The sequence below is a fragment of the Notechis scutatus genome, chromosome 2, assembly GCF_049901735.1.
Source record: "Notechis scutatus isolate UNSWTSFEM ecotype Mainland chromosome 2, rNotScu1.2, whole genome shotgun sequence".
Lineage (NCBI taxonomy): Eukaryota > Metazoa > Chordata > Lepidosauria > Squamata > Elapidae > Notechis > Notechis scutatus.
Window position 1 is genome coordinate 67536560 of NC_142010.1, and position 12100 is coordinate 67548659.

A 12100-nucleotide genomic window follows, 5' to 3' on the forward strand; every position below is an offset into this window, starting at 1 on the left:
CTTGAACAGAGAAATTTGCTCCACCAACCTGAAGTAAAGCAATACAACAGTGCAGCAATCCAAATGTCTTTCAGCAAGCTTTCATTAAAAGAAATGATAAAGAAATACCAAACATGTCACACTAGGTCTGATTTCATAGTATATCAGCAGTCACGAGTACTAAAACACTACTCTAAATAGCAATATCTGAGTTAATGTTGCTGGATTTATAAATGGGCTCCACTTCGTAAGATTCTCAGGGGAGCCTTTTAAAGGGTTTTAGTGAATAATTGATCTCCAGCTATATGAAGTATGGAAGCCATACAAAGCTTTGAACTTTCTTTCTAAGAAGTGAATGCTCAGTAGGTAGGGAGAATGGTTCAATACCTCTATTTTAAAGAGGACATACTAAATTGCAACAAGAATACGAATGATGTCAGCTAGTATTTTACTTTATCCCTATCTCATATCCTACATATTTGTCTCCTTTTTTTCACCATGCAAGTCACTGTAACACTGTGACAATAGAGACTACAACTGATAAGATTCAGGCTTACATATTCACTTATCCAGGGGATGAACGAGCATCTTTAGGCCAGTGTCAAGTCTTAGAGGAGAACTTAGGGCACATTATCTTACACCTTTGGGGTTAAACGTGGGGCTAAATGAATAAAGGCTCGGTCTCAGTGCTTAAAGCCAGAAACCAGCCTCTGATGGCTTGCTACCCCGACCAGGATCAATGGGAGTGTAATTCTGCTGGATTCTGCTCTTCTAGTGTAGCCTGAGGCCACGTCCAGATGCTTCCCTATTACCAATCTGCATGCCGATCTAGTCATACACTGTGACATCACCTCACCTGTGCTTTGCGACCCCGGTTGACAAAGGTGCAGACAGGATTATATGCGCCAGTGCCACAGACATACAAGTGTGTTCGATTCCAGGGCTGGATAAGTCGGATGAAGTTCCCACACTCACCCTAGAAGACAAATGGAACATTAACTTAAGCCTCCTACAAAACCGCATCTACTTCAAGAAGGGGAGGAGAGCAACTGCATTCTTTCTTCATCACAACCCAGTGGAACATTCAGATGTACAAGGTCTTCTGCAGGAAATGGCTTTACTATTAAAGAAAGCTCCTTGTGCATTGCAACAAGCAAGTCCTATGGACAGGTACTTATGTGCATTGAGCGGTCACTGAAGTGGCACTTCTGAGCAAATAAGGCCTGGTGCCCCTTTAGAATCAGCAAATGTACATTTTGAAGCATTTCTTCCAATGAGATTTTGAATGTTTCTGCAGAGCAAATTTTCTGCATGCCCTATTTATGGTGCTCCCCCCCTCGCCCGCTTTTAAAGAACTTTGAATTATTCCCCATTTCAGAGCCAACATTCCTTTTTTCATGTCTTGTGCTACAGCATATTTGTAGCTGAAACAGACTATAAATGGTGCAGGTCAAAGCTTTCCTCCTTGTCCTTGGCAATTTTTCTAAAGTCTGAGAAAATAATAGTCGTACAATTCCAGAGAACTATCTCGGTGTCAGGATGGCAAATGCCAGACTCCTGGTCCTGCTTATTTTCAAACATGGAAGATGACCTGAATACAAATGCATGAAAGGCAAATCCTTCAGCATGGACCCAAAAGAAGACTTTCTGATTTTATTGGTTCTGGGGAGAAAGGAAAAGAAACCCAGTAAAGCTTGTCTGGCTCCCCACTTGTTAAATCAGTGATTTTTCAACCTTGGTAACTTCAGGATGTGTGAATTTCAATTCTCAGAAATCCCCAGTCAGCACAAATGATAGCTATAGTGTATAAGTGTATTAAAAAGGAGTGTATAATGTTTACATTATATAATTATAATTATACTCATTTTTAGCACTTGATATGTCTTTTTATTACGTATGATTTTGCATCTTGTTTCTTTTGGTTTTTTCTTTTTTCTGTCAGTATTTAAAATGCAACAAAAATTATTTTAAAAACTCCCAGAATTCCCCAGCCAGCGCACAATAAGAAAGTTCTTGTTGTTTGTTGTTGTTGTTATTGATATTATTATTATTATTATTATTATTATTATTATTATTATTATTATTATTATTATTATTATTATTATTATTATTCAGTGAAGCCTAAGTAAGGAAGATAATGTCATGTTGGTAATTTTTCATCTTATTTAATCTTCCTTTTTTAGCAATTGCACAGAGATAAATGTGATGCTTTTTGACAGCTTAAATGGCACTGTATTTCGAGATAGTGAGGACCATTCAGAAACCTTCTGAAGTTCTCTCTATCCTTATTCAGAAGGAGAAACTGATGACTAGGATGGCTTATTTAATGGAGTGGCTCTGATAGAGTGATATTTCTCATTCTCAGAAACTTTTAAGATGTATGACCTTCAACTCCTAGAATTCCCCAGCCACCAAGCTAGGGGATTCTGGGAGTTGACGAGCATACATTGTAAAGTTGTCAAGGTTGAAAAATGCCGCATTAAACAGTGTGAAGGGCTTGGAAACCCCTTGGCTAATGAAACTTATACTGAATATTTAGTAAGTGACAATGGAGAACACCAGAGAATGAGCAGAGAATTCCCAGCATGGGGCAAGGCCTAAGCTTATTAATTAATTGGATCTAGGACCAGGATTGAAACATAAAGCAGTGTGTCTGAGCATGGAGTCCCATTTCCTCTTCACAGCTCATGTTTCCTCCTTGCCTTATGCCTCAGTCTGGAGAATCTCAGCTGGAGCCAAGGGTAATAAAGTTCAAGAGGAAGGGAAATATGCAAGCAAATGCAGCTTCCTTTGCTCTGGGCATTTGGCTCCTCTGAAATTGAACCCCAAACAGTAGTAGCTGAGAGATCTCAACAAGACAGAGTTCAAGGACAGTTGGTCAAAAGGCCAGCTAGGCCTTGCAGGAAACAGCTTGGTAACCTCTAACCTTGCTTCCTTCTACTAAGACAAACAAATAATAATAATTAGCATGCATTATTACTAAGCAACTTAGTTCTGGCTGAAACATATTTTCCTGGTTCCTACAATTTAATGCTGATAAAGCTTCTTCATCTGATTATGTTCCATGCACAGAAGTAAAAAAAAAACCAAAACATTTTCAGGCACAAAAACTCGAGAAATTGCCAGGTTGGGGCTCATGAGCTTTAGTCACATTCATTTGCATGTCATACACCCCAACATATCCTTCAGTAAACAAGGTCGCTGGAGTAAGATAGGCTTCTCCTTCCTCACTACTCATGCTACTGTAGGCTGCTGTCATTACCAGCTGAACACCAGAGATTTCTTCCTGCCAATTTTCTGATCAGTTAGTATTGAGCAAAATGGGCAACATTCCTAGCAGGTCTGTTGGCCCCAGGTAGTCAAAGATTGCATGCTGCATAATCCACAAGCTGTCCTCCATTCTGCACTGATCTGCTGTCTTCGGATCAAAAACCTAAACCACCCCTTTTAGCCCTTATTTTGTCCTCTTATAAAAGATATGGGGAAATGCAGGTGTACAACTGCTGTCAATTCTCGTGTCAACCCATAAAATATCTCTATGGTCTTTTTAGAGCTGCCAACAGAAAGGGAAGGGAGAGCAGTGCGGCAGCTTGCAAACTGAAAGTGCATTCCATAAATGTTTTCAAAGATAGTAACTAGGTGACCAAAGTTTCTGCCGTGCAAAATTCTAACTGGAGAGCATGATTGATGACTCTTGGCTATGGATGTGTCCCATTGGAGAATATGAATTATGATACACCCAGAGGGTGGGGGAAAACCTGGGTCAAGGGTGACAATGAATGATGTGTCTCAGAGAGTCGGCTACACCCAGGCAGTGCTGGACATGTTAACTCCCAATAAATCCTTTTGAAGTTTTGGAAGTTTGGCTCGAGACTCATGATTTAAATGGGGTTAAGTGCCGGAATCCTGACATCTTGGGTTCATGATGTTGTTGACAAGGTCTGAAATTTTTTATATAAACTACCTATCTTCTTCCTCACCAAATCAGTAGAGAACAATTACAGGTAGTCCTCAACTTGAAACAGTTCATTGAGTGACCATTTGAAGTTACAACAGTGAAAAAAGTGACTTAGGACCGGTTTTTTACACTTACAACCTTTGCAGCACCCCATGGTCAAAATTCAGACATGTGGCAACTGGTGCATATTTTTGACAGATGCAATGTCCTGGGATCATGTGATCACTTTTTTGCGATCTTCTGACAATCAAAAATCAATGGAGAAGCCAGGTCCATTTAACAATTGTGTTAATTAACTTAACCACTGCCATGATTTACTTAACAAGTGTAGCAGGAAAGATGGTAAAATTCACTTAACAGCCATCTCACAGTTGTTAAATTTTGGGCTCAATTATGGTAATAAGTTGAGGACCACCTGTATTCAAACTTGTAGCATGATTTATGGTTTATAATATGAGGCATAAATCATAAGATACAAATCTATGTATATCTTAAGATACAAATATTGAGACCCAAATGAACATAAAACTCTTGCAGGAATAGTGCAGAAATGACCTAAAATGGGGTCATCTTTTAGCAAACACAGCAGTCAACAGAATTCTATTATTAGCTGTCACTTAAAGTATCTGGACTTCATGGCTGAAAGGGTGAGAGTAAACAGGAGGTGGGATGAGGCAGGAAAAGGTGGCAAAGCACAGCCAGTATTTGCTGATTTTTCTTGTCCGCCTGAAATCTTTGTGGAGGTGTGAGCAATACCCCTTTTAGGCCTATGGTGGTTTCTATTTTAAAGATAGGTGAAAGATGAACCTCCAGCAACCTTTCCTGCATAATATTAGGACTTCACCATCCTGAATGAGCTTGGGGATAACAACAGAAGTACTTACATTATTGTTCTTCCCTGACAGGACACATTCATCTATCCTTTGCTGTGATGCAGGCCAGTGGATCTGCCAAGCGAAACAACACCTCACAGTTACAACTCTGATTTCCCATATTTTAATCCTGGTCCCAAACCAGACAATGTATTGAATTGGAACTTTTGCATTAGAAATCACTTGGAGTTTTTCAATGTGATTATTTTAGAAGCCAACAGTCACATCACCTCGCTATTTGTTCCAGATACGTTTCTTAAAGGCAGTACCTTTTTATTTGGGGGAAGGAATATTCTTGAACATCTGAAAATTACCCCATTCCTTTGACTGTAAAAAAACCCTATTCATCAGTGAGTGCAAAGTACAATGTGGTTGTTGTGCTGTTCTAGAATCACAGCAACAGGTTAAGTTCATACATATACACATACAGATTTTAAACTTATACAGATTCATAAATAATAGTTTAGAAATGAAGAACATTTAAATATTTAAAATATTTATGAAACCCAGTTTAAAATGCACAGATATAAACAATGTTTCTCGCATTTAAGGTTAAGGCTTCACCATTTTGTCACCTATTTTTATGAAGACACACTTTGGTCTAGTGGCTAAGGCACCAGACTATAAACTGTGAACTCTAGTCCTGCCTTTGGCACAAAGCCAGCTAAGTGACGTTGGCCCAGTCACTTTCTCTCTGCTCTAGGAAACAGGCAATGGCAAACCACTTTTGACATCTTGCCAAGAAAATTGCAGGGACTTTTCCAGGCAGCCTCCAGGAATCAACACCGACTTGAAGGCACAAATATAAATAGTTATGTATTCCTGAATAGATCTACATGTTATTTCTCTCCATCCACAGGTCTTTCCTGAGTTAAAAATGGAAAATGATCCTCCATAGGCAACTCTTCTGACCGAATAGCCTACAGATTACATGTTGAGCTTTCCTCTGGTCCTGAAGGACTCTTGACTTTAAGTGTGCAAGCAGACAAAAAGATAAATAAGCACTAAATGGCACTGTGGCACAAGAGGTGCCTGTCAAGTGTTTGTTTAATACTTTTGTTTTATATTTGGTAGATTAATCTTATATTGAATGATACAGGAAAAAAAGAAAAAAAACTCTGAAGAGACAAAATACTCTCTCAAAAAGCAAAACAAAACCTAAATCTAAACGTTCTGGACAAATATTGTTTAATATTTTGTTCATTGCATTAAAACTAGGAAAAAACTATATCAACTGTAGGAAAGATCAAGTTTTTAAAAAAGCAATCCTATTTTCAACTTATTTTTCCAGAGAGACTCATCTGCTTCAATATCTATCTTCTGCAAAATCAGCACAGATTCAGAAGTATTTTGTTTCCCATCAAGCAGAATTTCCCTCTGCCTACTTCTGATGAGAATTTTTTAAAAAAATGTTCTTACAATCAAGGGCTCCCGATTGATATCATGAAGGTCTAGTGAGAGGATGTAGTCTTTGCTCCCCACATACATTCGGTCATGATCTTCATCCTTTAGCAAGATTCGGTAGTCTGTTGAGTTGAGAAGGAAATTGAAGAAGCGTGCAGTTCCAGTGGCCTTGAGCTCTACGGGAACAAATACAAGGAAAGGCCTATATTAATTGTCTTCTTCTATCCTGATTCCAGAAAACCTCTGGGAATGCTCCCCAAACTCAGTAAAATGTTTAACTCTTAAATATAGCAACATACATGTGTGTATAGACATTACCAAATTATTAAAACAAACACTCATCTTGCAGCAATGCTATGTGTAAACATAGTTTATCTCATACGATCCCATCAAACCAGATTTAGCTTGAATTATTGAAAACTGAGAGTTTCCACTGCATTTAACTCTTATTATTTTCTACTAGATTGTCAACCTGTGAGGCCCAAGAACATCTATGATACATATGAGAAAAATAAATAAAAAAGTATTTCTCTAAAATGTTCTGCAAATTAAAGAATAATATTCAATTGTTTAAAATATGAGAATCAAACTTGTTCAGTGTACATACAATGAAACAACACAGCTTCATATTGGATATTCATTGTATTCTTTTCAATAAGTGTCAAATTTGGAATATTGAGCATTTGAAAAATGGGATTTCACTTCCTAGCATGTTAGTTATATGAAAAGGGTTTTTCCAGTTCTGGCTTCCTTGCAAATCAGGCATACTGAGATTGTCCAAGGTTTGCCATGTAACTGTGTGCAAAAATCTCTACATCAAGAACCAGTTCAATTTTTTCTTTTGGACTATGCTGATCCAGCCATTCTGGGAGGTAAGGTCGGTCGGCTATTTTTATAGAAATACATTTTCTGAAAGGGAAAATGATATGTGGTTTAGCACCAATTATAAGAACTAGTTTTACAAAGCGTGGGCTTTCTTATTTACTCTAAGGGTGAGAAAATTTTAGTTAGCAATTCCAAAAATTGCTAACTAAAATTGCTAGCAGCCTTAGGTAGCATGATCAATAATGACTGATGCTGGAGACTCCTAAATACCTTACACCTAATCTAAGTGACATGCTTTTAAACTCTAAGTCCTACTCCTTTTTCTGATTTTTTTTCTTGGAATTAGCCTTTTGTTTGTCTGACCTACCTTCCTAATCTGTTGTTGTTTCTTTAGTCTTTAACTTCTTAGTGATGTTAACTATGTATTTATTTGCCATGGGCCATCTCATTTTTATTCTGAAACTCTGTTCCAATCTCTTTTCTCTGACCTATTTGGATTAATGATCATCTTCCAATTCTCTTTAAATATCTACATATAGAAATGGATCTCAAGTTTAATGGAAGAAACTTAAATTAACTGCACCTATAGAGCAGGAATGTCAGCATTGGATAGGTTTTCTATAGAAAAGAAGATTAGGGAAGGTTTGGGAATGTGCTGTGTGTGAATAAATTATTTTCTTTTTCTGTAAATCTCCCTATTTAATTCAGCTTGGGAACAGAATAGTGTCACAGTTTATCCATATGTATTATCAAATCAGATTTACATGTTTGTAAATGAATTTTAGGTGTTGCTGTAAAAATATCCTACATTGACAGAGTCTATACAGATTAACTCCAAGAAGGAGACCCCATGCCTGAGATTAACTTCACACCTTGATTCCACTCACACGTTACTCTTCCTGACAACTTCAAATAAAAGCCCACTGATAATTAGCAACAGTTCCTTTTGCAATGTACTGACACTGAATTTTAACCTGGAGGAATATAAAGGTAAGCAAATCAATACAGGGAGGGGTCATCATTTCACCCAAAGGAGATCTTTCCTGGAAATAAATCTCCATGGAAATTGGCCTTCCAACTTATCAGAGAGCAAAGAGGGCAGCTTTAGCTGCTGCAAAGTGGTTGATAATTGCTACTGAATGGTCCTTACACCTCTGTACAATATGTCAATATAATTACCTTTTAAAAACAACAAATAATTAATTTAAGCTTTGAGGAAGCTGTTTGCCAAAACTGCCAGTGAATTAATTACATAGCCGGGCACTGAGCCTACACAGGTCCTTTGTTTGTGTAAGTGTGCTGTTCAGTGTGGAAGGGGGCACAAGACTATGCCGGTTTCCCACAGTGAACCTCTTGTCAGTGCAGTGTCCTAGGCAGAGACACTGTTCTTAATTTGGACACGTATTCTTTTAAGAAGGAGAATTGGAGCCAACACTTATTCAGAATTCTGTTCTCACTTCTGCTTTGAGGATTCTTGAATAGTTTGTTTCCTCAACTATTATTGTATTATCATCAAGGGCCTGTAGAAACTGCAAAAGCCAGCAGACTTCCAGACATGTTAGTTGTTAATTCTTCCACCTATTTGTGGGATGACCGGGGGCGTTGCAGTCCCACCTCAATTATTTAGCTTATCTGTTAAAACTCATCCCATGTTTTCATGGCAATTATTATTTGATCTAGTGTGGCATAGCAGCTCAGTGGTTAAGACGCTGGACTTTTCTGCTGGGTTTCAGATCTGAGTGCTATGCTGTAGGGAGAGCTCCCATCCTTGCCCTAATGCTCACCAACCTAGCAATTTGAAAGTATGCAAATGCGAGTAGATAAATAGAGGTACCACTTTGATGGGAAGGTAGTCAGGGATTCACTAAGAGTCACTATGGTTGAGAAACACTGGCTTACATTGAAGCTGTCCTACCTTTCTGTGATTAGCAACACAATTTGGATAATTACTGCCAATGAAGCCAATGAAGCTTCCAATTGTCAAAATCCCAGGACAGCATCCAGAAGACCAGTCAATGATATAAACCAGAAGGAAAAAGCAGGTAAAAATGAGGCTGATCAGAAAGACTTTAAACATCTTCTTTATTATTGCAACATATCCAGAGATAATAAGAGGTTGACCATTTTCGTGTGATGAATGAACACACCAAAAAGATTAATAAAGCAATCCGTTATCTTACATTCAGATAACTGAGAATGTCCATTCCATCTTTCCCCATATTGCTACTTGCTGTTAGAGATTTGTTTACAATTCAGTGCAATTTATTATGTCACATTTACAGAAATTATTGCCAAAAGTGTGGAGACACTTGATAATTACATTCCAAATGCACAACTTTGAGAGTGTGCTACAGTCCTGCCCACACATCCTACAGCTTTGAGTCCTCCAAAGTTAAACTAATCTAGTGCTGCATTTCTCTAATATGCTCAGTCCAAACTTCTTTCTAAACAAAAGTAATATCCAGAGCCTTTGGTTAAAGAACGAGAAGGAGGAGGAAGAGAAATAAAAAGGCAGCCTCAACTCTCCACTTTAAGAAGAAGCAAAAGATAGTAATGGATCTATAATCTGATATTTGGGTAATTTGTGCTAAATAGCAACAATTCCTCCCTTATACTGTTTAACAATGGCAGCAAAAATATTATTCTCTGCTTCCTGCCAAATTTTGCTGCTTCAGTAGAAGTTATCCAAAAGTGGGGTTTAATGTTAGAGAATTGTGAGAGTATTTAGTTCTAGAACTAAAACAAATTCCAGAACTATAACAATTAGTACTCCAATAAACAATTCATAAAATATTTATTGAAAAGTGAGCCTTGCCTTATTACCTAGTGCCAGCTGGTAACTCTTGGGTAACCAGTAAAGAAAAAAATGCTGTTTCTGCAACCTGAAACCAGTACTTTATTTCAGACAGGAAAGCTTCAAACCGGGAGATTCGTTAAGGAAAGATATATTTCTTATATCTATGTGAGTGAAACCCTTGGGATTCAGAAAAAAAACTTGATGAATTTTCAGATTGCTGCTGGGTGGAGAGAGGAAGAGAATAGTTATTTTTTTTCATGAAGTAAAGCATAAAGTATGAAGTCAAGAAATCTGAATATGATGTCAAGTAGCCAGTTATGAGGTAAAATGAGCCAGCAATAGAAGAATGGATCAATCAATATGCTGGAGTTTTTTTATTTGCAGGTATAGCATATTCAAATGAAAATATAGCAACTCAATATAAACCATTTAAAGCAATAAATATGCAAATACGGTAGAAAAATTGTTTCCTAAAGTTCATTGTTCAATAGTCTCCAGGAAGACGCCCCAAATATATGATAGATCCAAGTAGTAATGTTATTCCTCAGAATGTACAATTCCTAGTCCATACAAATGGTTCTTATGATGGGAAGTTAAGACAATTATGCTTCTGGATATGTGTGTGGTGATATGGGGGAGGCACCTTGAGATAAATTCACACAGAGGATTTTGTGCTCTCACTATGATGTCACCCCTACTCATAAAACACCCAATGCAAACTCTAACCTGTTCTGACACTTTTCCTCCAACATTCAATTTCTTCATAAGTTGCTTTTATGGCAGCTTTTTAGAGTAAATTTGAGAACTAGGCACTACCAGGGGAAAGTATTGCAGGATTATTTCTGGTACTGGTGGGAATGGAGTCAGGGTCTGACTTCACGGAGAAAACAGCTGGGTCTTCCCTGCCACCTTCGATGACAGGCTAGGTGAGGGAATCATCATGTCTCACTTTATTGTTAAGAGGAGAAAGAAACAAGAGGACCAAACAAATTATGAAAATAAACAAGTTATTCATCTAGCACAATAAGTATCAGCAAAAAGTTAATTCTTTTAAAAAAATGATCTAAAAGAAAGAAGTTTGCAAGGTCAAAATTGTGCTATTTTTTTCTTCTTCGGCTATTTCCCACTGTGCAATAACAATGTTATGCAGATGTGAACAGTTGAAATATTAATTCTTTATCTGCACTGTTTCATTGACATGAGGGAAGGCTAGAATTAATAGGTGCAAAAAGAGAGAGAAAGAGCATGAGTGGAATGCAATAGGCTGCAAAATGCATATGTCCTTTTGCACGTTTCCTTGGATTTAGAACACTATATTGGTGGGTGTATTTCACACTCCCATTTTAACAAAGTAGACACTATTTGATGTTCATACTGGTGGGTCCACTTAGTAGCAATTTTATTAAACAGCAATGTTAGCATCAGAATGCCTCACAGCAAAATGCCTCTAGTATAGAATCTGCTGAGGAAAACATGAGATTATAAATAATGGCTTAAACCTTAAAAGGTCATAGGAATCGTTGTTGCTTTTTGTCATAAACACATCTCCAAAAGGCAGTCGACTTTCACCCTCTGAAGGTGTTTTTAAAATGATAAGATAAAAGAGAATCACCTGTTTTTTTTTTACTTATCATTAAAGCAAAATTATTATTATTACATTTTTATCTCACCTTGAAAAGCTATAAACCTACTTAATACTCCCACATGGTATTTTCCTCATAACCTTGTGAAATGGGGAGGGAGGGAGAGAGATCCCAAAATCACCAAAGTTGCTTTCTTGCCAAGGAACGCCTAGAATTTACAATCTAGGCCAGCAGCTTCACCATCACACCAAACTGTCTCTCCAAGGAATAGTCATCAGAAGTGTTTATTGTCAAACTTCAACTTTCGACCTACTTAGGAACACAGGTCCAATGATTTAACTATCCCAATTCCATAGCCTGCCCAAGCCACCAGAATTTCAAGGCAAAAGATGGCAACTTCAGGTTAAGAACAGAATGCACTGCAAATGGGTAGATGCTCAAGGATAGCAGCGGCTGTCCAATATGCTGTGATAATCAAGGCATCTAAATAAAGTAAATATTTCATCCGTTGACAGCAAGAAAATAAGATGCAATGGCTAAGTCCTTCCCTCCCCAATACCGAAGGAAGGACAATTCAAAGCTCTTGTCTATCAAAAAAAAAAAAAAAGACACAGAGAGAAGGAACCAGGACAGGTTGTGGATATTTGGAATACAGGACTATGGCTGGCTTTGTCTCTTATTT

General features: G+C 37.7%; 1 protein-coding gene across 8 annotated transcripts in view; it reads right to left on the minus strand.

The window, feature by feature from the left end:
* SEMA3F (semaphorin 3F) overlaps window positions 1-12100 on the minus strand; it is a 148433-nt gene that overhangs the window by 45033 nt on the left and 91300 nt on the right. For all 8 annotated transcript variants that reach the window (XM_087954991.1, XM_087954989.1, XM_087954988.1 and 5 more), the window contains 3 exons: window positions 6229-6389; window positions 4822-4884; window positions 836-955 (listed from right to left, as the gene is read on the minus strand). In XM_087954991.1, coding sequence (XP_087811117.1) covers window positions 836-955; window positions 4822-4884; window positions 6229-6389 — 344 coding nt within the window. The remainder of the gene's footprint in view (window positions 1-835; window positions 956-4821; window positions 4885-6228; window positions 6390-12100) is intronic.